This window comes from Penaeus japonicus, unplaced genomic scaffold (assembly GCF_977035675.1).
Source record: "Penaeus japonicus unplaced genomic scaffold, GWHDUDI00000001_assembly GWHDUDI00000001, whole genome shotgun sequence".
Lineage (NCBI taxonomy): Eukaryota > Metazoa > Arthropoda > Malacostraca > Decapoda > Penaeidae > Penaeus > Penaeus japonicus.
In genome coordinates this window covers 53,533,716-53,558,715 of record NW_028234403.1, presented here as the reverse complement: position 1 = coordinate 53,558,715, position 25,000 = coordinate 53,533,716, and the positions used below count along the sequence as shown (strand labels likewise).

Sequence of the window (25,000 nt, the reverse complement as noted above, 5' to 3'; positions counted from 1 at the left end):
GTGTGTCTGTGTGTGTGTGTGTGTGTGTGTGTGTGTGTGTGTGTGTGTGTGTGTGTGTGTGTGTGTGTGTGTGTGTGTGTGTGTGTGCGTGTGTGTGTAAAGCGTGCGTGTGCGTGTGCGTGTGCGTGTGCGTGTGCGTGCGCTTGTTCAGAGCACTTTTCCCCAGACCAATCTATACGGGCGGGGCTCCTCTTCACTCTATTCACCGAAATGTCTCACTCTGACGCACACCCATTAATTGATGCCAAGACGACACGTTACTCTCGCGATCACCCAAGGCGATGCATTACGAAAGTGAATGAAAATGAAGTTGAGTTCAGATAGAGGGATAAAGAGAGAGAGAGAGAGAGAGAGAGAGAGAGAGAGAGAGAGAGAGAGAGAGAGAGAGAGAGAGAGAGAGAGAGAGAGAGAGAGAGAGAGAGAGGAAAAGAGGTCGGTTGGGAACAAAAGAGAAAACGAGAGACAAAGAGATCGGTTGTGAGCGAAAGAGAAGAAGAGCGAGGAGATAACGAGAGAAACGCAAAAGGTAAACAAGAGGCAGTAACCGGTTTGTCGTTCGATCTGGCTCTCTTCAGTGTTCCCTCTCTCCTGTCTCCTCTTCTCCCCTCCCCTCCTTCCCTCTCTATATACGTGGCTGCAGGATGCAAAGTAGAAAGAAAACACACACACACACACACACACACACACACACACACACACACACACACACACACACACACACCCATGCCTTATCTCCATCCATCTCCTTCTTCTCATCATCATTTCAATTTTCATCAACATCCCCCACCACATCCCTTCCCCTTCCCCCCCAAACTCCCTACCAGCCCCCCATACCTTTCCCCACCCCACCCCCACCCCCACCCCTACCCCTCCGAGTAAAACTAGAACCGGGGGGAAAATAAGGTCCACCGGTGGCTGGCTGGCTGGCGCCGTTCACGCTACGGTGCTGGCGGTGAATGAATGAGAATTACGCTTACGATGGCGAGAGGATTCCGCTTCGTCTGCCTTTCTTTACGTTGCGTTTATCTGTTTGTTTGTTTGTTTGTGTCTTGTTTGTTTGTTTGTTGTTTTGGGTTTTGGGTTTCGAGTTGTATGTACCTCGTTTGTTTTTGTTTTTTTATGTATGTTTCTATTCGTTTCTTTCTTGTTTCGAGATCTTTCCTGATTTCTCTGTCTCTGTCTGTCTGTCTCTGTCTTTTTTATTTTTTTTTATAAACAAACCAGCCTCCATTCCAAAGAAACTGTGTTGTGAAAGCGTATATATTTTACCGTTCACAATACAGTCTATTGGCCCCGACCTCGCCAATGGCTGTGGCTATCATCCACCATTATTTATTCCTTTATTTTAAAAAATTACACTACAAATATAAACATATTACATATTTTCCCTTATTCTACTTTCTTCTACTGTCTCCTCGAAGTCGGTGTCTCTCACGCTGGTGTGGAATGGCGGCTTGGTTCGTCTCTCCACTCCCTCTCCCTCTCCCTCTCCCTCTCCTCCTCCTCACCTTCCCATTCCTCACCCTCTACCACCCCATCAATCTTCCTTCCTTCTCCTTCTCTACCTCCCCACCCTCCCCTCCCAGGAGGGGGCGGAGTGGGAGGGGAAGGAAGACAGGAGAGCAAGGGAAAGGAGGGGAGGGAATGGGAGGGGAAGAGGAGCAAGTCTTGAAGGTAGGGGAGGGAGAATAAGAGAGAAAAGAGAGGGGAGAGGGAGGGGGGAGTGGAGAAAATGGGTGCGGGAAAGGAGGGGAGAGGAGAGAAGAGGCAGAGGGCGTATAACTCATCCTTAATTCTAAAATACCGCTCGAGAGTGAGGGGGTCAAAGGCAGTACACTCCTGACCTTACGCCGCAACGCCGCCACGCGAAACAACAACAAACTGAACTCCCACCGAAGTGGAAGGGGACAGATAAGTTAGACGAAGAGTTCAGGTGAAGAAAAACAGTCAGGAAAACGAAGGAAAGTCGTAGTTATAGTAGTGGGAGGACGAAACTCCCTGTCTGACTTGTTAATTTTTTTTTTTCTTTTTTTTTTTTTTACGTGAGAAAGCGGAAGAGGAAGTGGTGGAAAGCTGGAAAGATAGTGAAAAGAAACTTGGGAGGAGATAAAGTGATAGAAGGAAAGCTGAGAAAGGCGGAGAAAGGAGAAAAGATAAGTTGTAAGACCAGGAGAAAGAAGTCAGAGAATAGCTTGCATGTGCGCCCTTAGTAGCTGAACAAAGCCCCGGGTCAACCCCTCGGGAGGCAGCCAGAAACCAGAACACCTAGCAGGCTATTTTTTAAGTTTTTTTTTTTTTTTTTTTTAATACATTACATTACATTTATTACATATCGTGGACAGTTTTATTTCCGTGGAATTATACAAAATATAAGAGGCTAAGCTGGTACAATCATCGTCTTACATAGTCATTTGTCTTTTATTCAAATGTGTTAAACTTCCTTTTCTTTCCTTTCCTCCTACAAGAGGCGGGGGGAGTTGGTTCCTCATTGACATTACTACTGGAAAATATTTCTCTATTATCTCTCTGCAATCTAATAAATCAATTATGGGGAGGAAAGGTTAAACTCCTACTCCCTCCCTTCTCCTTCTTCCTCTTCCTCTTCCTCCTCTTCCTGTTCTGGCACGGTATATTCGGATGACCATACGCATAAGACGTTGTCGCATCTACATAATACCGCTTATCATCAAACGAACTAATCCGATTCTCCCTGTGACCAATTGCTTGAACTTGTCCTCCTCTATTCTCTATCTCTGTATACTGAAAGCTAGGCCTGAATTGGCTGGTGTTCTCCAGAGCTTCTTTAAATCTGGAGTGGATAATTTTTCTCTGTTCTTGTCCGTCCGTTCCCATTGCACCGATCTCATTCGTTTCGCCGTCATCCAGTAGAAAGGAGTACGTTTTAGCGCGCAGGGCGATGACTTCGTCGATTTTTTGAGAGCCAACCACACTCTTTAAGTAGCCGAGCTTTTCTGCCCGAGACGAGTCGTAAAGAGGATGGGAGGGATCGAAATTAGAAGTATCTAGATAGTCCTTCAGAGGAGGAGACGACATTTCTTTTATTGTATCATCTGTTTTCAGGCTGATGATAAATGAGGTCGTGTCGGTGTACGACAGTCTCATTCGTTCAGCATAGTGCATCTTCATATCAATGTAAAATTTTCGCATGAAATATTTGGAAAGTTCTAGAATCGTAAACCCTATCGGTGTTAGAGGATTGTTGATAACAGACTTCGATTTTACCGAAATTGTCCGATTTGGTTGTAAAACAAACAGCTGTTTAAAGAGAGGATCACAAACCTCACTCAGCAATTGACATGCAGAATTAACAATACATGTGCTTTCAATCCTATTTTCCTCGCTATGTAGAGTTTTTCCAATTATAGCATTGTTACACATCATCATCATTGATTTACTCTGTTTGGAGGTTTCCTGTTGACAAAATTCAATGTTCCGCAAAATAAAGTCCTTCATAAAAGCTTCTTGTTTATATCTATAAACACTACGTATCCTACCAATTTCTAGACCTAGACTAACAAGAAGGCGCAAGTGTTTAAGACCAAACAGCATCCTCTTTTGAGGAAGATGCGAAGCTACCAGCTTCCTTACTTTCGAGGGGTATTTAATTTGCTGTTCCTCTAACACAGACTTGGAGTAAGGGGAGAGGTGGTTCCGAGTTATCTCCAAATGGGATATTACGAGGGGAAATTCATCCGTGTCAATAGCAACTTCCGGCTTCACTGGCAGGGTGTCGGCTAATACCCAATAACCATACTCTCCTTCAATATCAAGCGTCATTAATTGATCTACAATCTGTCTTGTATCATCTTCGCTCAACATCTCAATATTCGATTTGGGTAGCTTCTCTGTCATGCAACAGCTATAGAGAGCGTTAAATTCTAGGTATAAGATGGATTCTCCTTCTTTTGCTTGCAATTGTGGAGTTACCACTCCACAAAATCCACCCCTGATATTCCGCTTTATTGTGGAGGATAAGGTATGATCGCTAATAGGACTTATTTTTACCTTTGAAGATTTTAGGAAGCTCTGATATGCGAGCTGTGGCAAGTTTAAAAAGTGCGATGGATCGAGCTCATATTTATTATGGAAATCATTGCGGAAATATTGAAAATTATCTGCAAGTAATCCCACATCCACTCTGAGGTAAGCTAACAGATACTGCCCTAGGTTTGAGCAATTACACGCTTTCCAGACTGCTTGACAGTGTTCATAATCAGACTCTGAAATATGCTCTCCTTTGAGACTGTTGAAAAAGGCTTTTTGTGGGGAGAGGCAGGGGTCGAGAGACGAAATCTTTTTAATGTGATCATAGGCGAGGATCTGTTTCCCCATGGTAAGCAGACGCCTTGCTTCTGCAGAATATTCGCTCAAAAGAGAGTCTGTATATGTAAGTAGACCTGAGGACTGTATAAAAGTTTTACCAAGAGAACCAAGTCCTGATGATAGGAAGGCGTAAGAATCTATGAATGATAAGTTGCCAATTTTCACATTATTGAATTTAAATGTGGAGGATTTGGGAAGAATCGAAATGTTCATCAAAGTGTCAGCCGCCTTTAACAGGATGTCCAGATTGTAACTGCAGTAATTGCCAATGACTGTCAGGTGATATGCATTATCCCGTAAAGCAAGGTTGCACTTATTACAAAGTGCGGCTTCAAAGTTATCATTGGGCAAATCATGCCGGTGATGCCGTACTTTATCCCTTGACTGTGTGAATGGAGTCTCACACAAGTTACATGCGGAGGCGTTGTTAAATTTTCTCTGTGACTCGGGTGTCATACGAAGGGGATACTTGACTTTATTTGTCTTGATTTCTGCCCATTGTTTAGAGAGGGACTTTAAAAAACGTGTTGCTGCATCAAGTCCACTGTACGTATCAGAGGCTGTAACAGAGCCGTCGCGAGCTATGATGATGTAGCAGTATGCAATGGCTACCGGTTCTGATACATCAGTTAAAGGAGCGCACGTAAGATGAAAGTAAGCAACGTGAGATGGGGCATATGTCTTAGCAATACTCTGGAATTCTATCATTTCACCGGGGGGAGGGAGACTTTCGATAGCACGACTAGTGCAGTTGGTGTGGTGGCATGTGCGAGTGTTCTGCAGACTTTTAATGCATATCTTCTTTCGCATCAGTTCACAGAACGCATTTAAGAACTTCCTTAAGTTACGAATTAAGGCAATTTGATTTTCTTCAATCAATAATAAGGAGATTTTCCGCTTACTTGGAAATGCGCGCCCTTTCCGAACCATTGATATCATTAGTCTTTTACCTTTTCTGTTTCGCCGTTTGCCATCTTTAGCTTCGTCCTCATCATTTAGGCAGAGCAAAGTATAGACATCTAGATTCACATTATTAGCACGCTCAATAATGTTTAGACTCTCCCAGTCTATGGACCTCGTATTGGGGGGGATTTTTACATGGCACAATAGTTTTTTTAAGCTTCTCAGTTTTCTGTTTAAGGTAGACGAGCAAATGTCCTTATTGGGTTGGTTCTTGTCACGTATAATAATATCAGCAGCAATACATTTAAGAACGCACATGCCTTCGGTTTCCAGGGAGTCCTTAGGGATATATAAGAAGTTTTTCCCACTGAATGTTTTAGAGATTTCTTTAAACCCCCTAAGAATTTGGGTAAGGGCACTATGGTAAATATCTACATCAATGAATAATACTCTATCAAATGAATAACCAGAGCCTTCGGGTTCTTCCTCGGCTTTTGCAGCTCCCTTTCTTAATTCGTTCAACCACTTGTTAATTATACGGTCCAAATCATCATTAATATTAATAATAAGGCGCATACGTGTACGGATATAAAAGTTTAGCGATTCCTCTCGTTCACTCAGGTTTGATGCAGGTCTAGAAGTTCCAATGTTAATGGTTAAGTTAATTCTTAATGAAGGGGATCGTCCCAAGATTTCACTTAGCTCTCTCATTATTATTTGTTTAATATCTTCCCTATGCATTGATAGAACTAACTCTACATTCATTCCGCACGAGTTGAAGACATGTATTCTCATCCTGCGATAAGTGTTCCTATGGGCATTTACTATTTCTTCAATATGATCATTAATGGGAGGGGGTGTTGTGGCGGGGCTATCTATGGAAGAGGAAGTCAGTATTCCTTGGGCATCAGTTTCTTGGTTACTGTGTTCATGCGCATGTGTGCTGTATCTTTTTTTTCTTTTCATCATCTCTTCTCTTTTTTCTCCACTGTCTTCGCTAGTTGCTTTGTAGGATGACGGTTCGTCACACAGTCCTGCTCCTAACCCTCCTCCTTGTTTTAGTTGTTGTTGTGAAGGTAAGCGTGAAACTGAAAAAAATGTATTATCATTGTCATAATCCATATTATCTAGATTACAATATTTTCATTTTTTTTTATTTCAGTATAAGGATAAGGATTTGTAGAGCATATGCTTCGCCGGGCTTATGTGCATTGAGGCGAACCCGCCTGTGTCAGCGTGTGCTGACTCGTAAGAGTGTGTGCCAACGAGTGTTGACCTGAGCTTGGTCCTTAACCACCGTGGTGCCCAGTTACGGCAGTGACCGCCAGGCGACAGTGGAAACTCACGAGCTTGGACGGGGCTCCATCCGCCGACCATTGGGATGTGAGCCAGCACGTTACCGCTGTACTAACCAACCGGCTCTCAGTATAAGTAAACTTACTATGCGGTGGTGTTTCTTCTTCTTTATCTTCTCCTCTTTGTTGTTGTAGTTGTAGTTGTTGTTCTTCTTCTTTTCGCATCATTTTGAAAAGATAGTCTTTTTCATCGAACATTGTATGATGCGAAGTTGAGCATGGAACTGAAATACTATCCAATTATTATTATTAATATTATCATAGTTCATATTTTCTAGATTTTTTTTTTTTTCATTTTAGTATAAGTGAACTTACCATGGTTGTGTTTCTTCTACTTCTTTTTCTTTTCGTCCTTGCTGTGAAGATGAAGGTGGAACTGAAAAATTATTATTACTATCATTATTATCTCGGCCCTTTTCCGCCCTAAAAGATGATTTGGCTTGCTGTTCTGTGTGTTTGTTTCAATAAGAATAAAGTATAGTTTAGTTTTCCTCTGACTTCCCTTTCCGATTGTTTCGTATTCTACGTCTACATCTACATTACTACTGCTCTTATAAGACAACTTAACCTCATTTTTCATCCGTTTACTTCTTCGTGTTTTCACTTATTCCCTCTTTCACTTTTTCCAGCTTTTCTGTTGTAAGTCTTTTATGTACCCGTTTTTTTTGTGTTGTGTTATATTTTTCGTTTTATTCCATATGCCCCAAGTTCAATCTTAAACAAATATCAACACTTTTAAATATAAATATACAAAATTATGGGTAGCACGTCATCAATAAGCGCGGGAAACTTCCAGTATCAAAGGCCACGCCCATTATCTGTTCCATCCCGATACATTCCAAAATACATGCAAGGCACAGGCAGGATGTCCTTACGAAGTCGCAAATCTCCCATATTCAGAGAAAAAAATAAGATATCGTAACCGAAAGATAACCGTAGTTCGATGGGATACCCTCAGATGGCGGGACCATTTCGAATTGACCAATCAACAGTCAGCTTTTTAGACGTAACTACCAATTGGAGGCCACGCACGGTCATTAAGGGGAGGAGCGAGCGAAAGAGAGAGAGGGAGTGAGTGGGAAAGAGAGCGAGAGTGAGATATAGATGATTATAAAACCAGATAGATGGATATTTGGATTGATAAATAAATAGACAGATGCAGATTTATATTTATGTGTATATATATATATGAATATATATATGCATGTATATATAAATGTATATGTATGTTTGTATGTATACCATACATACATACATATATGTATGTATGTATATATACACTTTCGTCTATGACAAGACACCTTCATTTCACAAAGCTCTGTGATGTATTTAATATGTATTGTCGTAAACTCCATACGGTAAACGAGGAGCGCATTCTATAATTGCTTATTATCTACTTTTTATCAAGTGGCTGGGGGGGGGGGGGGAATGGAGGTATTTGTGATACACAGATACAATATAAATTGGTATGACGCCTTATACTGCGTCTGGGACAGTCAGTAAATCATAATCTATACAAATCTCGTTTGCACAAGTCGGAACTAGCATGACTTATTTCCGGGTTCACACCGGTACGAGTGCTCGGGACCACCCTTAATAAGTTACGAGGTGCTGTGACGTCACGCGGGGACGGTTAAAAGTTTTGAGTATGACCCTCGGAGCTCGCAGTGCGAGTGAAGACATGCGCGGCCTGGCTGCGCGAGCTTACGACGTCGTTAGCTGTTTTGAGTCTGACCCTCGGAGCTCGCAGTTCGAGTTAAGACATGCGCGGCCTGAGGGCCTGGGGCCGGATACTCAAAACTCTGGCAGTTTAAGACGTCGCAGCGGGTTACGCTCTCGTAAGGTACGATGTCCCTACGAAGTCGCAAATCTTCCATACTCAGAGAAAAAATAAGATATCGTAACCGAAAGAAAACCTCTTAACCGTAGTTCGATGGGATACCCTCAGATGGCGGGACCTTTTCGAATTGACCAATCAACAGTCAGCCCTTTAGACGTAACTACCAATTGGAGGCCACGGTCATTAGGGGGAGGAGCGAGCGAAAGAGAGAGAGGGAGTGGGAAAGAGAGCGAGAGTGAGATATAGATGATTATAAAAACAGATAGATGGATATTTGAATGGATAAATAGACAGAGAGGTACAGATATACATTTATGAGTGTATATATATATATGAATATATATATGCATGTATATATAAATGTATATGTATGTTTGTATATGATAAATACATACATACATACATATATATATATATATATATATATATATATATATATATATATATATATATATATATATGTATTTATACACCTTTGTCTATGACAAGACACCTTCATTTCCCAAAACTCTATAGTGTATTCAATATGTATTGTCATCACCTCCACTGGGTAAGCGACGAGCGCATTCTATAATTGCTTGTTATCTTCTATATATCAAGTGGCTAGGGAGAATGGAGGTATTTGTGATACACAGATACAATATAAATTGATATGACGCCTTATACTTTGTCTGGGACAGTCAGTAAAACATAATATATACAAATCTCGTTTGCACAAGTCGGAACTAGCACGACTTATTTCCGGGTTCGCACCGGTACGAGTGCTCGGGACCACCCTTAAGTTACGAGGTGCTGTGACGTCACGCGAGGACGGTTAAAAGTTTTGAGTATGACCCTCAGAGCTCGCAGTTCGAGTTAAGACATGCGCGGCCTGGCTGCGCGGACTTACGACGTCGTTAGCTGTTTTGAGTATCCGGCCCCTGACCCTCGGAGCTCGCAGTGCGAGTGAAGACATGCGCGGCCTGGCTGCGCGAGCTTACGACGTCGTTAGCTGTTTTGAGTCTGACCCTCGGAGCTCGCAGTTCGAGTTAAGACATGCCCGGCCTGGTTGCGCGGACTTACGACGTCGTTAGCTGTTTAGAGTATCCGGCCCCTGGCAGGCCTATCCCAGTGGCTCAGTATTCAGTCAGTGCCGCACATCTACATCCCGATCGGCTTGGAAACATGCAACACCACCATCGGTAATTGGGTGCACGGACAACTGCAAATATTATATCTCACACCTGTGTACGCTCGTCAACGTATGTATGCCTTGCCTTTCATCGCCGCACATCTTGCATGATGATTGGAAAACGTTCTAATCCCATTCATGCATTATCCTTATCACACCACAATCTGTTATGTGGTGGTTAATTAGGTACACTAACAACCGGTAATAATAATATATCACAGGCCAATCAGACAATTACCCCCCGCCCCCCACCGCCCCCTCTCCATGAGTATTTTAGGCTTCCTTATCTACCAATAACTATTATTAGCATCATTAGTAACATTATAATCATCAGAATCATCAATTATCAACCTCGTTCTCGCCATCAATGTCATTATAATCATCATCATAACCATCATCAATATCATTTGCATCATCATCATCATCACCATAACCATCATCATCATCACCATAACCATCATCATCATTTTGATCAGATCAACATCATTCTCACCGGTACTAATCATCGCTGATTAGTACCGGTATCAACATCACTTTAATCACTATTGCAATCATGACAATAAAAAAGGACAACCGTAATCAGAGAATACTTATGAATAGCCTGCCCAAACTGCGGCGGCTATCATCACTAACGACCGTCAATTAACGAGGGGTAATTACGATCACTCTCGGTCTCACTCTATTCCGTCATTCGGTCCATTCAGAATCACAAAGGGTGTGTTTGTTTGTGTGTTTGTGTGTGTGTGCGTGTGTGTGTGTGTGTGTGTGTGTGTGTGTGTGTGTGTGTGTGTGTGTGTGTGTGTGTGTGTGTGTGTGTGCGGGTGTGTGTGTGCGGGTGTGTGTGGGGGGGGGATGGGTGTGTGAGTGTGTGTGCGGGTGTGGGGGGATGGGTGTGTGAGTATGTGTGTGTGTGTGTGTGTGTGTGTGTGTGCGTGTGCGCGACGTATCCGACTTCTGAATTCTAGTTCGGCATCACAGGATACAGATTACAAGAGAGCGGATGCCGACAGATGACAAGTGAAAGTGATAAGCAGTTAGAGAGGTCAGATGATAATTGAGAGAGAGAGAGAGAGATGTAAAACTAACATCCCCGTGACAGAAGGCTTGCGAGGGCGTGTGTAGGCGTGGATTGGGGAGTGCGTAGACGTGTGGCTGCGTGGGTGTGTGTATGTGGATATGTGGGTGTGTGTGTGTGGGGGGGAGGGGGTGCGTGTGAATGTTTTGGGTGTGTGGGTGGATATGTGGGTGTATGTGAACCATGTGATCCGCTTTGTGTCTTAAAGCAGCACTGCCGTCACACTCACCTACTTCCATCCACCTAAAGACTTCACCCGCAATCACTATTACTTTTACCCCCTCCCCCCTTCCCCCCAATCCCTCTACGCTCCCACCCACTTCCCTTCTGACGAACCCTCCCTCGCACCCCCACCACACACACATGCACACTTCACGTCCATTTCCACGCCCACTTTCACCTCACACACACCCCTCACACTCCTTCACCTCCCCACATGCAACCTCTCCCCCCCCTCCATCCCCGTTATTCATCCCCTCCCCACCTTTCCCCCTCCTACCCCCACACTCTCTCCTCTAATCCCCGTTCGTACTCGGTAGAAATATCCGAAGAAAGACGGTGATTCGGCTATGAAACAATGATTGGCGGGGAGGGAGGGAGGAAGGAGGGAGGGAGAAGGAAGTGAGGGAGGGAGGAGGGAGGGAGTGAGGCAGGAAGGACGAAGGAGGGAGGCAGGAAGGACGAAGGAGGGGGGGAGGGAGAGGGAGAGAGAGAGGAGAGGGAGAGAGGGAGAGAGGGAGAGAGGGAGAGAGGGAGAGAGGGAGAGAGGGAGAGAGGGAGAGAGAGAGAGAGGGAGAGAGAGAGAGAGAGAGAGAGAGAGAGAGAGAGAGAGAGAGAGAGAGAGAGAGAGAGAGAGACCGTCAGATATTAGTCTTCTTCTCCAGACCTATCTTCAATTATTCTGTAGGTCATGCAACTAACTGATTCTTTTACTCTCCTGCCAGAGTAACAGGTGTGGGTTGTTTCCTCCTCTCTCCTTTCCTCCTTCCCATTCTTCCTCCCTATGACTCTAATTCTTCCATCTTCTCACTCACTCTCCTTCTCCCTCACCCTTCCTTCCTTCCTGCATCTTCTCCCTCTCCCTCTCCCGCTCCTTCTCCCTTCCTTCCTTCCTTCCTTCCTTCCTTCCTTCCTTCCTTCCTTCCTTCCTTCCTTCCTTCCTTCCTTCCTTCCTTCCTTCCTTCCTTCCTCCCCTTCTTTCTTAATTTCTCCATCTCCCTCACCCTTCCTCCCTCCCCTCCTTTCCTTCCTTCCTTCTCCCTCTCCCTTCCTCCCTCCACTTCTCCCCTTTCCCTCACCCTCTTATCACCCTCTCTGTCACCCCTCTTCCCCCCCTCCTTTCCCCCTTACCCTTCTTCCCTGTCACCCCCTTTCCCTCACCCTCTTATCACCCTCTCTGTCACCCCTCTTCCCCCCCTCCCCCCCCCCCTTCTGCCGTCCATCACCCTCGTTGACACAACCACTACCGTCGCCGTCATCGCCATCATTTCGTCCGCATCGCCTTATCAGCAATACTCTCCGCCGCTCTCCTCTCCTCTCCTCTCTTCTTCTTCTTCTTCTTCTTCTTCTTGTTTCGCTCTCCTCCCCTTATTTCAACCCCCCGCCCCCCCCTCTCTCTCTCTCCCTTTAATTTTCTTCCTTTTTTTTTCTTTCTTTCCTTCTTTGTTTCTTTCTCTTTCTCACTCTCGTTATCAGATTCTCACTCTCACACTCTTACACACACTCTTACTCTCACACTCACATTCTTACTCTCACACTTACATTCTTACTCTCACACTTACACTCTTACTCAGACTCACACTCTCACTCTTACACTCTCACTCTTACTCTCACACTCCCACTCTTACTCTCACACTCCCACTCTTACTCTCACACTCCCACTCTTGCTCTCACACTCCCACTCTTACTCTCACACTCCCACTCCTACTCTCACACTCTCACTCTTACTCTCACACTCACACTCCTACTCTCACACTCTCACTTTTGCTCTCCTACTCTTACTCTTGCTCTCACTCTCATACTCACTCTCACACTCTCACTCTTACTCTCACACTCTCATACTCACTCTTACTTTCACACTCTCACTCTTACTCTCACACTCCCACTCTTACTCTCACACTCACACTCTTAATCTCACTCTCACACTCTCACTCTTACTCATACTCACACTCTCACTCTTACTCATACTCACACTCTTACTCACACTCTCACTCTTACTCTCACACTCACACTCTTACTCTCACACTCACACTCTTACTCTCATACTCACACTCTTACACTCATACTCACACTCTTACTCTCACACTCTCACTCTTACTCTCACACTCTCACTCTTACTCTCACACTCTCACTCTTACTCTCACACTCTCACTCTTACTCTCACACTCTCACTCTTACACTCATACTCACACTCTTACTCTCACACTCTCACTCTTACTCTCACACTCTCACTCTTACTCTCACACTCTCACTCTTACTCTCACACTCTCATACTCACACTCCCACTCTTACTCTTACACACACTCTTACTCTCATCAACTCGCCCGTGAAGTTCCTCGTCTCTTGATCTTTTCATCTCTTAATCGAGATTAATAATTCACAGCTTCTGCGAAGACATTTGCTTGCTTTGGCTTGTTTATCATATCTCGCACACTTCACCCGGGGTTTTGTTTTCCCTTCCCGTCTTCCTCTGGCACCTAACCCCCCTAGAACCTAACCCATCTGGCACCTACCCCCTCTGGCACCTAACACCCCTAGCGCCTAACCCCTCTGATACCTAACCCCCCTAGCACCTAACCCCTCTGGCACCTAACCCCTCTGGCACCTAACCCCCTAGCACCTACCCCCTCTGGCACCTAACACCCCTAGCGCCTAACACCCCTAGCGCCTAACCCCTCTAGCACCTAACCCCCCTAGCACCTAACCCCCCTAGCACCTAACCCCTCTAGCACCTAACCCCTCTGGTACCTCCCCCCTAGAACCTAACATCCCTAGCACCGCTGGCACCTAACCCCTCCCCCTCCCTCCCCTCTCCCTCTATCTGGCACCTTCTCCTTCTGTCTCCGTCTTCCTTGGGCTATGAATGAAATTGAAACAGAGATAGGGAGGGGAGGGGGAGAAGAGTGAGGGAGAGGGGGAGGTAGAGAGGAAGGAGAGTGAGGGAGAGGTGGAAGGGGATGGGGGAAAGGAGGAGTGTGGTAGAAGGGGGAGGGGAGGGGAGGGGAGGAGAGGAGGGGAGGGGAAAGAAAAGAGAAAAGGAGGGAGGGGGAGGGGGAGAATGGGAGGGATGGAGAGAGAAAGAGAAAGAGAAACACAAAGAGAAATCATTAAGAACAAAGGGTGGATGGGGATGTGAAAGAACAACCGGATGAAGAGGAGACGAGAACAGAGGGAAGCAGAAGGGGAAGAGGCACGCGTGCAAGAGAAAGGGGGCACAAAGGCTAACAGAAGAGAGGAAAGAAGGGAGAAGAGAAAGGGGAACCATAAGGGTAAAAGAGAATGGAAGGGAGACATAAAAAGGAATAAAAAAAATTATCAAAAAAGAAGAAATAAAGAAAGGGGGAGACCAAAATAAAAACGAGGAACAAGAAAACTGACAAAAAAAAAAAAAAAAAAAAAAAACTGGCTCAAAATCTTCACACGCAGTATTCTCCATACAATTAAAAAGAAATAACCATCGACGTAGTATAATTCCCTCCCTATTTCCGCATTCGAAGAACACAAAAATCCCACGAAAGGCGAGGAGGCGAGGAGGAGCAGAAGTGACGCGAAGTGACACCCGACTGACCAGCACACAGAAGGACTCGAAGTGGAAGTGAAACGAAGACGACCAGTGGGCATTCACCCTCAAGGGAAGGGGAGAGAAGCGACTGTCTGTCTGTCTGTCTGTCTGTCTATCTGGCTGGACGGGGCAAGAGAAACGTCTGTCCGTCCGTCTGCCTTCCTGCCTTCCTGCCTGTCTGCCTGCCTGCCTGCCAGCCTGCCTGCCAGCCTGCCTGCCAGCCTGCCTGCCAGCCTGCCTGCCTGCCAGCCTGCCTGCCTGCCTGCCTGTCTGTCCGTCTTCTGGCTGGACGGGGCAAGAGAAACGCCCGGGGCACCGAGTCGTCTTTTTAACTTATTTAAGCCGATTACAACAATCGCGACCGCGTGGCCGCGTAGGTCTCTCTGGCTGGCCCTCTGCATATTTGTAGGTTTGTTTGTTTGTATATTCGTCTCCTTTTATCTACTATGGCGCAATTTGTTTCTTTCGCGTTCTCTCTCTTTTTTTCATTGATCTTCCTCTCTCTCTTCCATTCCTATTCCTATTCCTATTCCTACTCCTACTCCCACTCCTACTCTCACTCCTACTCCCACTCCTACTCCCTCTCTCTCTCTCTTCCCTCCCACCCCCTCTCCTATTCGCCCCCCCCCCACTCCCCCACCACACACACACCCACACCCAGGGCATGTACCGAGAGACTGAAATGAAATCCTCCAAAGGATTTCCTCTGATACGACTCCTATTCGTCAGGCTTCCGGTGAAAGGTCTCCTACACCCCCCCTCCCCCCCTACGTCTGTTGGTCTCGAGGATACTACTCCCCATATCCCTACCCTACTCCCCCTACTCCTCATCCTCCTCCCCCTCTACCCCCCTCGGTAGCGTGCGTTAAGGAATGGAAATGCCCCCTCTTTCCCCCTACCCCCTACCGCAAAAACAGCAAGAACAATAATAATAACAACAACAAACATAGGCTAATGCTCTGAAAATAATAAGAAATAAATTATATTCTATCAATAAGATGACAATTATAAAAACAATAAATAATACTAATGATGATGATAATCATAATGATAATGAAAACGATAATCATATGAATAATGATAATCATAATGATAACAGTAACAATGATAATAATGTTGATGATGATAATAATAATAATAATAATAATAATAATAATAATAATAATAATAATAACAAAAATAATAATAATAACAATAATAACAATAATAACAATAATAATAATAATAACAATAACAACAATAATAATAGTAATAATAACAAGTAAACAATCTCTAGCCATAGCAAAAACACACATGAACCCCACCACCAACGAACCAGCCACAATCACCATAGCAACCACGAACGCCAAACGACGCGCGGCGATGAGGCTGGCGATTTGCGTACGACTGCCATCAGCAGAAACCGCGCGAAGGAAAGAAAAATAATCTCGAACTCCTCCATGTAAAAGGGAGGGGAGAGGAAGGAGAGGAGGGGAGAAGGTGAGAGGGGAGGGGAAGGAGGAAGGGAGAGGGGAGGGGGGAGGAGGAGGGGGAAGGGGAGGGGGAGAGGGGGAAGGGAGAGAGGGGAAGAGGGGGAAGGGAGGAGAGGGGAGGGGGAGAGGGGGAAGGGGAGGAGAGAGTGGAGAGGGAAAGGAGGGGGGAGTGGAGTGGAGTGGAGGGAGGAGGGAAGGGGAGAGATGAGAAGAAGGGTAGGAGAGAAGAAGGGAAGGGGAAGGAAGGGAAGAGAGGGGAAGGGGAAGGAGGCGGGCAAGCAGGGCTGAGCAGGTGGTGTATGGCAGGGCAGCGAGGGAGGGAGGGAGCCAGAGGGAGCCAGAGCCAGCTGGTGGTGACGACAGGCCCTCATGCCCTTCGCTCCCAACAAACAAACCTAAACGAGCATCTTCGCCCAACTGCCGCCGAGCCCCCAGCTGGGTCTGATTGAGCTTCCCCTTCCCCTTCCCCGCTCGCCTCCCCTTTTTCTCCCCTTCCACCCCTTCTCTCCTTCCACTGTTCCTTCTTTCTCTTCTCCGCTTAAACTTCCTTCTCCTTCTTCTTCTCCCTCCGTTTCTCCTCTTCTCCCTCATCCTTTTTCTTTTCATCTTAATTCATCATTTTCTTCTCCTCCTTCTCCTTCTCCTTCTCCTTCTCCTTCTCCTTCTCCTTCTCCTTCTCCTTCTCCTTCTCCTTCTCCTTCTCCTTCTCCTTCTTCTTCTTCTTCTTCTTCTTCTTCTTCTTCTTCTTCTTCTTCTTCTTCTTCTTCTTCTTCTTCTCCTCCTCCTCCTCCTCCTCCTCCTCCTCCTCCTCCTCCTCCTCCTCCTCCTCCTCCTCCCCTTCCCGTCCATCCCATTCCTTCTTCTCCCTACATATTTCCTCCTCTCTCTCCCTCTTCTCCCCTCACTCAATTCTTCTCCTCCCTTTCCCCTCTTCCTTCCCTCGCCCTTCCCCTTTCTACGAGACACATAATTACTTCTCCCTGGCGCTCTTGTAACTCTTACGTGTCTAATTCAGATTCATACCTCTCTTTCTCTCCTCTATCCCCCCCTCTTGTCTCTCTCCCCTTCTCCTCTCTCTTCCCCTCTCGTCTCTCTCCTCCTCTCCTCTATCCCCACCTTCTCGTCTGTCTCCCCCTCTCCTCTACCTCCCCCCCTCTCGCCTCTCTCCTCCCCTAGTAGTGGCAGTGGTGGCAATAGTAAAAGTGGTAAAAGTAATAGTGGTAGCAAGAACAGCGAAAGCAGCAGCAACAATGCAAGTAGCAAAAAAAGGTAGCAGGAATAGTAACGTTAGTAGCAGCAGTAGTCTCTAATAGTAGTCTCTAATAGTAGTCTCCTCATTACTATCACAACCACCGCGTTCCCATGAAAGAGGAAACGAGTCCAGCGGCCGTCAATGGAGAGCTAATCCTCCCCCTCCACGTAAATATTATAAGCAAATATCCTAAATACACAAAAGGAACTCTGAGCAGCCTCTACCATGCGCTTCACGTAACTATTTTTTTCTCTTTCTTTTTTACTAGCGTGGCTACGTCAAACTTTTTTTTTACTAGAATGGCTACGTCAGGGAGCCTCTGTACGACTTGGTTTTAAAGCTTAGAAAAAAAAGAAAAGAAAAGAAAAGAAAAATGAAAATAAGTTTATCCCGTTCTAGCCTTACTGTCAATATTCATCCACGGTCTAACTTTGGATGCACGCTAATCCACTTACGCTTTTGGGGAAAATATGACATATAATATTCGTGGAATATTCAGATACACGAGGGATTAATATATATCATGCGCTATTCGGTTAACTAAAAACAAAAAAACAAAAAAACATGGTATCCTGTTTGTCGTATCTCGTGTCACCTTTTTTTTTTAACTCAGTGTGAATAGAGCATGTGAATTGTCCTGTAAATAAACTTTTCAATTCAATTCAATCCGATTCAACGAATTTTCACCCGGCCAAAGAACGCGGAATATATTTGCAACATTGCTGTCCGACAGATAAATATCATCAACAACCATTCCTCTGCAATTGTTTCTTTTTTTTCTTTTTTTAATCCAAAACACACTCGGATTCCCCGTTTTCTATGAAGCGCCGTTGCGGATCATGTCACGGAAAATCGGCAACACATCAGCACGGAGGTTAAGTTATTCGCAGACAAATCAATTGACGAATGACGCGGGATACAGACACATCCTGGTTAAAGGGATGCACATCAGGGACACATCATGGGTCGAGATGTGTATATATCATGATCGTGCTGGCTGGAGAGAGACAGGTTAACTAGACAAGGATAGATACCAGCTAGAAGGATATATATTCGATGAATGGGTAGGTATACATATTGACTGGAGGGAAACATAGAACAACACCATAACAAAAACAACAATAATTATTATACCAACATCAACAATAAATGCCTTATTGATATTGATGATAATGATATCACTTAAATTACTCGAGACAGTCTCCTTCGCCTTCTCTCTCTCTCTTTCTCTCTTTTGGTTTCGCATTCCTCCCTCTCTCTCTCTCTCTCTCTCTCTCTCTCTCTCTCTCTCTCTCTCTCTCTCTCTCTCTCTCTCTCTCTCTCTCTCTCTCTCGTCTCTCTTTTCTTCTCTCTCTCTCTCTCCTCTTCCTCTTTCTATCTTCTCTCTCTGCCTCCCCTCTCTCGACCTCTGCCTCCCTCTCTCTCTCCCTCTCCTCTCCCTCTCCCCCCCCCCCCCCCTCTCTCTCTCTCTCTCTCTCTCTCTCTCTCTCTCTCTCTCTCTCTCTCTCTCTCTCTCTCTCTCTCTCGTCCCCGCCGGCAGAGGCAGCGCGCGGAGCTCCCTCCTCCTCCTCCACGTGGACACTCGGGGATCGATACCCAATTATTCCCGAGAATAAAATCTTACAGACAAGCCCTCCCTCGCTCCGCTCCTCGCCGTGGTTACTTCCAACCCCTTGCCCGGATTCTCCCGTCCGCCGACCTCTCTCTCCTTCTTCTCCCCCTCTCCCCCACTCCCCACCTTTATCTGCTCTCCCTCAGTTTCCTTTTTTCCCCCGGCTCCTCTGTTTTTGCTCTCATAAGATTTCTAGTTCATGTTACCCCTTTCTCCATATTCCTGTTCTCCTCCAGCATCCCAGTTCTCATTCGCCTTCCCCCCCCTCCTCCCAGTTCCCATTCCCCCCTCCCAGTTTCTACTCTCCCCCTCCCCTCCTCCCAGTTCCCAACCCCCCTTCCTTACTTCCTGGTACCTCCCCTAACTTCCTAATACCCATCCCCTCTTCCTCCGCCACCCAGTTCCACTTTTCCACTTCTTGTCCCCCTCCCCTTGCCACCTGTTTCTCCTGCCCCCCGCCCCCACACACTCATTCCCTTCTCCGTGTGTCCCTGTCCTCTGGTCCTTCCGTTACCCTTCCCTTTCCCCTTCTTTTTCCTTCTCCTTCTCCTTCTCCTTTTCTCTCTCTCACCCCCCTTATTCATCCCCCCTTCCCCCTCCTCCCCTAACCCTCTGTCTCATCTCCCCGCCCCCCTCCTCCCCTAACCCCTCTGTTTCATTTCCCCTTCCCCTTCCCCCTTCCCCCCACCCCACCCCCAGCACCCCGACATGTCTCATTTTGCTTTCCGCTTGGCCCGTTCCTAATACTCCTAACTTCTCGCACTCCCTCTCCTTGTCAACTCCGTGGCTTGGCATCTGCTTGCTTGTGGCTAGGACTTGTGTTTGCTTGCTTCCCAGGTTCTTCGTGTGCTTGCTTCTTGATGCCTGTCTCTTTCCTGCTTGCTTGCTTGCTTGTTACTGAACGGTACCGTTTTATGTCTTTTGTCTATTGCTTGTTTCGAGTTTCTGCTTGCTTCTGTCTGTATCTTCCATACCTGCTTGGCGTTGCTGCTTGCTTCTTGGTCTATCTGTCTGTCGCCTGCTTTCTTTCTTCTGTGTCTAGCCTGCTTGGTGGGTGTGTCTGCCTGCATCTTGGCTTACCTCGACCTTTCCTCTTATCTTGCTTGCTTGCTTGCTTGATCGGTCTGCCTGTTTGCTTTCCTGGAGGCTTATCCGATGCCTGCTTGCTAATCTGATGTCTGTCTGTTGAATCTATCTGCTTAATCCTTAGCCTTTATTTGTCTGCCTCTATGCGTGTCTTCAAGTTGCCTGTGTACGTGCCTTTGTGCTTGCCCCGACTGCTTTCCCCTGAATCACACGTATCCCTTTTCTTTCTTTGCCCCGTCTGTCTGTAAGAATACTCAGGCAAATCCTTCATCTGCTGCTTGCCTCTTACATCTTTACTTCTCGTTTCCATGTTTCCATTCTCTCTTTCTATGTATTTCTCACAGCCTCTCTTTGAGATACCTCCAACTTTGTAAACAATATAAAAAAATAACAAAAAAATAATCATCGTTGCAATAAACGATGATGATAATGTTCATAACAATACTATTAATAATGATAATGGGAATTATAATGATTCTCCTCTCTTTCATTCTCTCTCTTTCTATTACTAATTTTCTCTCTCCCTCCCTCTCTCTCTCTCTCTCTCTCTCTCTCTCTCTCTCTCTCTCTCTCTCTCTCTCTCTCTCTCTCTCTCTCTCTCTCTCTCTCTCTTCTCTCCGATTTCTTCTCTTCTCTTCCCTTATTCCTTTCTTTATATTTGTTTCCAACTTCCATTACGCCAATCTCGTATATATTTACTCTCCTTTCGCTCATTCTCTTTGGCTTCGCTCATTATCTTTCCTTACGCTTATTCTATTCTTTCTCCTCCCCTTTATACTCTACCCTTTCTCCTCAATTATTCCCTTCCATTTTATACTCTACATTCCCCTCATTAATTCCATTCCCCTTTTCATTTTACTCTTTCCCCTTAATCATTACCTTCTCCCTTTTTCCTTATTTACGTCCCCTTCAAATATTCTCTCTCTCCTACGTCTCCTTCTCCACTTTCCCTCATCCACCCCTTCGCACACCGCTATCCCTACATAAACAGGCGTCAACTAAAAATAATAACAAAAAAATAATAATGAAAAAAAAAATAAAAACCGGCAACCCAAACAAAAAACAAGGAATAAATAACAACTAAAAATAATAACAAAAAATAATAATGAAAAACATATAAAAAGCGGCAACCCCCCTCACCAAAAAAAGGAATAAATAAATAAATAAAAAACAAACATTCCTCGGACGTAAAAACGGAAACAGAACCCCATACAATCTGAACAACGCGTTGCTGTTTGGGGGACATGTGTGTGTGTGTGTGTGTGTGTGTGTGTGTGTGTGTGTGTGTGTGTGTGTATAAGTGTGTATTCAAGATACGTGTGTGTGTTTGCACTCGATCCGAAAGACGTGTTGTGGCTCTTTCGATTTTTCTTTGACTCTTCCTCTCTCTCTCTTTCTATTTTCTCTCTAACATTCTCTCTATCTCCTTCTCCTTCTTCTCCTTCTCCTTCTCTCTCTCCGCAAATATCCATCTATCTACCAATCCCTCTCTCCCTCCTAGTTTATCATTCTATCATCCAGTTAATCAATCAGTCTATCTGCCTCTCTCTCCCTCCCTCCCTCTATCTCTCCCTCCATCCATCCATCCATCTATCTCCACTTTTATCGACCAGAGACGAACAGGCGATCAACTCGAGCGTTTTCAACATGTTTTGTCTTCGCTCCTGAGTCAGTTTTCGTCCTCCCTTCCGCCGCTTCTTCGTCGCCCTTTCTTTGTTTGTCGACTGTGCTCTTTCGTGTGTGTGTGTGTGTGTGTGAGTGTGTGTGTGTGTGTGTGTGTGTGTGTGTGTGTGTGTGTGTGTGTGTGTGTGTTTGCGTGAGTGTTTACACATGTAAATCATGTACATGTAGGCCTACACATGCTTGTATATACATGTATATATAGATACATGTGCATAAGTATGTGGACGCGCATGTGCATATGCATGTGTGAATGTGAAAGTGTGAGTATGATTGTGAGTGAGAGTGTGCGCGTACTGCATGCTTGGGTACTATACTAGGCATATGCGTAAGAGAGCGGATTTAAGGCTACTGATCAAGTGCAAGAACATATGCATGAGCAACTAACTACAAGTGCAAGCGTGCTCGCGACAGTGCGTGCCGGCGACCATGTGCTTCTACCATCCCGAAGGATTTCCGCCAGCCCTTTCCCCGCTCACAAAATCCCCCGAACCATGAACATTCACCTTTCATGACCAGACATCCTTTCCCTACTACGGCCGTGAGATCGAAGCTCATCGTAAGCAAACATCAAAACAACAGCTGGATTTCCATCGAAACGCCGGTAGACAAAAGGTTTAATTAAATGAGACTTGAATAAAACTCCACAACGCTAGAGCGATGTAATTAATACGTTTCAATCCAATCTCATTCATTAATTACACGTGAGGTTGAGCTTTTTTATAGCTCAATCTACCTCGAAATAAAGAGCAGTTCACTCACTCGCATCCAGAGCAAAGACAAATAAACCTGCACCCAAAAAAAGAGAACAAAGAGGAATTCATCTACACTCTACACAGAGAGAGAGATCCATACAAACACCCCACACGCAACATCCCTCAACACCCAACACCCAATACAAAGAGCAGGTCATTAACACCCAAACACTTGACACGAACACGAACACGAACACGAACCAACAAGTCCAGACAGGAACACCTATGACGTAAACGAACCCAGAGACTCAAAGAAAAAAAAGAAAAAAAGTAAAAAAAAGAATCTCGAATGAGGGAGAGGATCTACTTAGTCAAAGGAAGAATATAAGAGAAAGAAGATCCCGAAGATTCTCAAAGTAGGATCGAGAAGGAAAGTCGAGAAGAATTCTTTAAAAAAAACGAAGGATCTATAGAGTCGAAGGAAGAATCAAAGATATCAAAGAAGGATCGAACAGAAGAAGAGTCAAAGAAGAATCTAAAAAAAAGAGGATCCACAGAGTCAAAGAAGGATCGAACAGAAGAAGAGCCAAAGAAAAAAAATACAAAAAAAAAAATACAAAGAAACCAAAGAATCTAGAGAAGAAGACAAAAAATAAGAAAAATTCAAAATGGGGGCAAAAAGAAACAAAACAAAAAAGACAATAAGAAAAGAACCTCAGAGGAGACAGAGAACGAGAAAGATCCAGAGAACAGACGCAAGCAAAGTGAACGACGGGCCATAGGGCCATAAGTAGCCACGACAGGCGGGGACAACTAGAACCCATCAACGGCCAATAAGTGGGCCCGGGAGGGGGGAGGTGGACGGGAGGGGGAAGAGAGGGGGACGGGACGGGGGCGGGAGGAGGACGGGAGGGAGGCGGGAGGAGGACGGGAGGGGGGACGGGAGGGGGGCGCGGGACGGGGACGGGAGGGGGTCGGGAGGACGGGAGGAGGGGAACGGGGTGAAGGGGGGAAGGGGAAAGGGGGTAGAAGACTGGTGCTGGTGGAGAGGATGGGAGGGGGAGAGGGGAAGGGAGGGGGAGAAAGAGGGTGGAAGGGAGAGAAGGAAGGGTGGGAGGAAGTGAGGAGGTGGGAGTTATAAGGAGAGAGAGGGGGTAGGAGGAAGAAGGGAGGGGAAAGGAGAGAGGAAGGGAAGGGGGGAGGGGGGATGAGAGAGGAGAGAAGGAAGGGAAAGGAAGGGAATGGGGGGCCGAGAAGGGAATGGGGGGAGGAGGGAGGGAAAGGGGGGAAAGGGGGGAAAGGGGGGAGGAGGGAGGGCAAGGGGGGAAAGGGGGGAGGAGGGAGGGAAAGGGGGGAAAGTGAAGAAGGAGAGAGAAGGGGGGAAGGGGAGCACGGGGAAGAGAGAAGGAGGATGATGGGGGGCAGGAGGGAAGAGGGAGGAAGGGGGGAGGGAGATCACCAGCATCACCTGCGTAATCGATAACTCGCGCCTACACGCACGCACGCCCATTGCCGCTGATGCATCGCCGTGCTTGCTTGTGCACACTGTACATATGCGCCATGAAATTGATCATAATTTGCACCGTCACTATCACGTGCTTCACTACCCCTCAAAACACATCGTACATACTGCAATCGCTTCACAATACGACACTACACTTACTACATACCCCTCGCAAAACTATACTCACTACCCTCAACCCCCCCAACACAACACAGCACGAGCACTCACTATATGCTCCCCTTTTAGCACTATACCACACTCCCTACTAAAATCCCTCTCACACACATCACACTCACCACAAACTATCACTCACGCGGCACCATACATCGTACTGGTTGCAATCTCGCTAAAAAGAGGGGACTCTCGCGCCAAAATGTAAAATGCGAAAGGGGAGAGGAGAAAGAACGTGAGAGGAATGGCAGAAAATCACATGCGAAGAGAGGGTGAGGGGAGGGGAGGAGAGGAGAGGGTGTGGGGAGGAAGGAAGAAAGTGTGAGGAGAGAAGAAGAAAGAGTGAGGGGAGGAGGAGAGGAGAGGGTGAGGGGAGGAGGAGAGGGTGAGGGGAGGAGGTGAGGAAAGAGTGAGGGGAGGAGGAGAGGAGAGGGTGAGAGGAGGAGGAGAGGAGAGGGTGAGGGGAGGAGGGGAGGGGAGGGGAGGGGAGGGGAGGGGAGGGGAGAGGAGAGGAGAGGAGAGGGTGAGGGGAGGAGAAGAAAGTGAGAGGGAGAGGAGGAGAGGAGAGGGTGAGGGGAGGAGGAGAGGAAAGAGTGAGGGGAGGAGGAGAGGAGAGGGTGAGGGGAGGAGGAGAGGAGAGGGTGAGGGGAGGAGGGGAGAGGAGAGGAGAGGAGAGGAGAGGGTGAGGGGAGGAGGGGAGAGGAGAGGAGAGGAGAGGAGAGGAGAGGGTGAGGGAAGGAGAAGAAAGTGTGAGGGAGAGGAGGAGAGGAGAGTGAGGGGAGGAGAAGAAAGAATGAGAGGAAAGAGTGAGAGATGAGAGGAAGTGGAATGAACGAGAGAAGAAGTTGGATGAATGGAGAGGAGAGATGAATAAATGTGGGGGATAGAAGATAGTGGAATGAATGAGGGAAAGGAGAAGAAAAGAGAGGAAAATAGAATGAACGAGGGAACAAGAAGAGAGGGGAGAGGTGGAAAGAAGCATAAGTAACGAAAGAAGACAGAAGAGGAAGTGAAATGAATAAGGGGAGAGAAGTGGAATGAATTAACGAAGGGAGAAAA

The 25,000-nt window shown here is 46.1% G+C and overlaps 1 protein-coding gene across 3 annotated transcripts in view; it reads right to left on the bottom strand.

Annotated features, from left to right (window-relative positions):
- Positions 1-337: 337 nt before the first annotated feature.
- The window catches only part of LOC122257320 (uncharacterized), a 68,217-nt gene continuing 43,554 nt past the window's right edge, over positions 338-25,000 (bottom strand). For all 3 annotated transcript variants that reach the window (XM_086542404.1, XM_086542409.1, XM_043022554.2), the window contains 3 exons: positions 6,918-6,978; positions 6,689-6,834; positions 338-6,335 (listed from right to left, as the gene is read on the bottom strand). In XM_086542404.1, the coding sequence (XP_086398530.1) occupies positions 2,542-6,335; positions 6,689-6,800 (3,906 nt within the window). In that variant the 5' untranslated portion in view covers positions 6,801-6,834; positions 6,918-6,978 and the 3' untranslated portion in view covers positions 338-2,541. The remainder of the gene's footprint in view (positions 6,336-6,688; positions 6,835-6,917; positions 6,979-25,000) is intronic.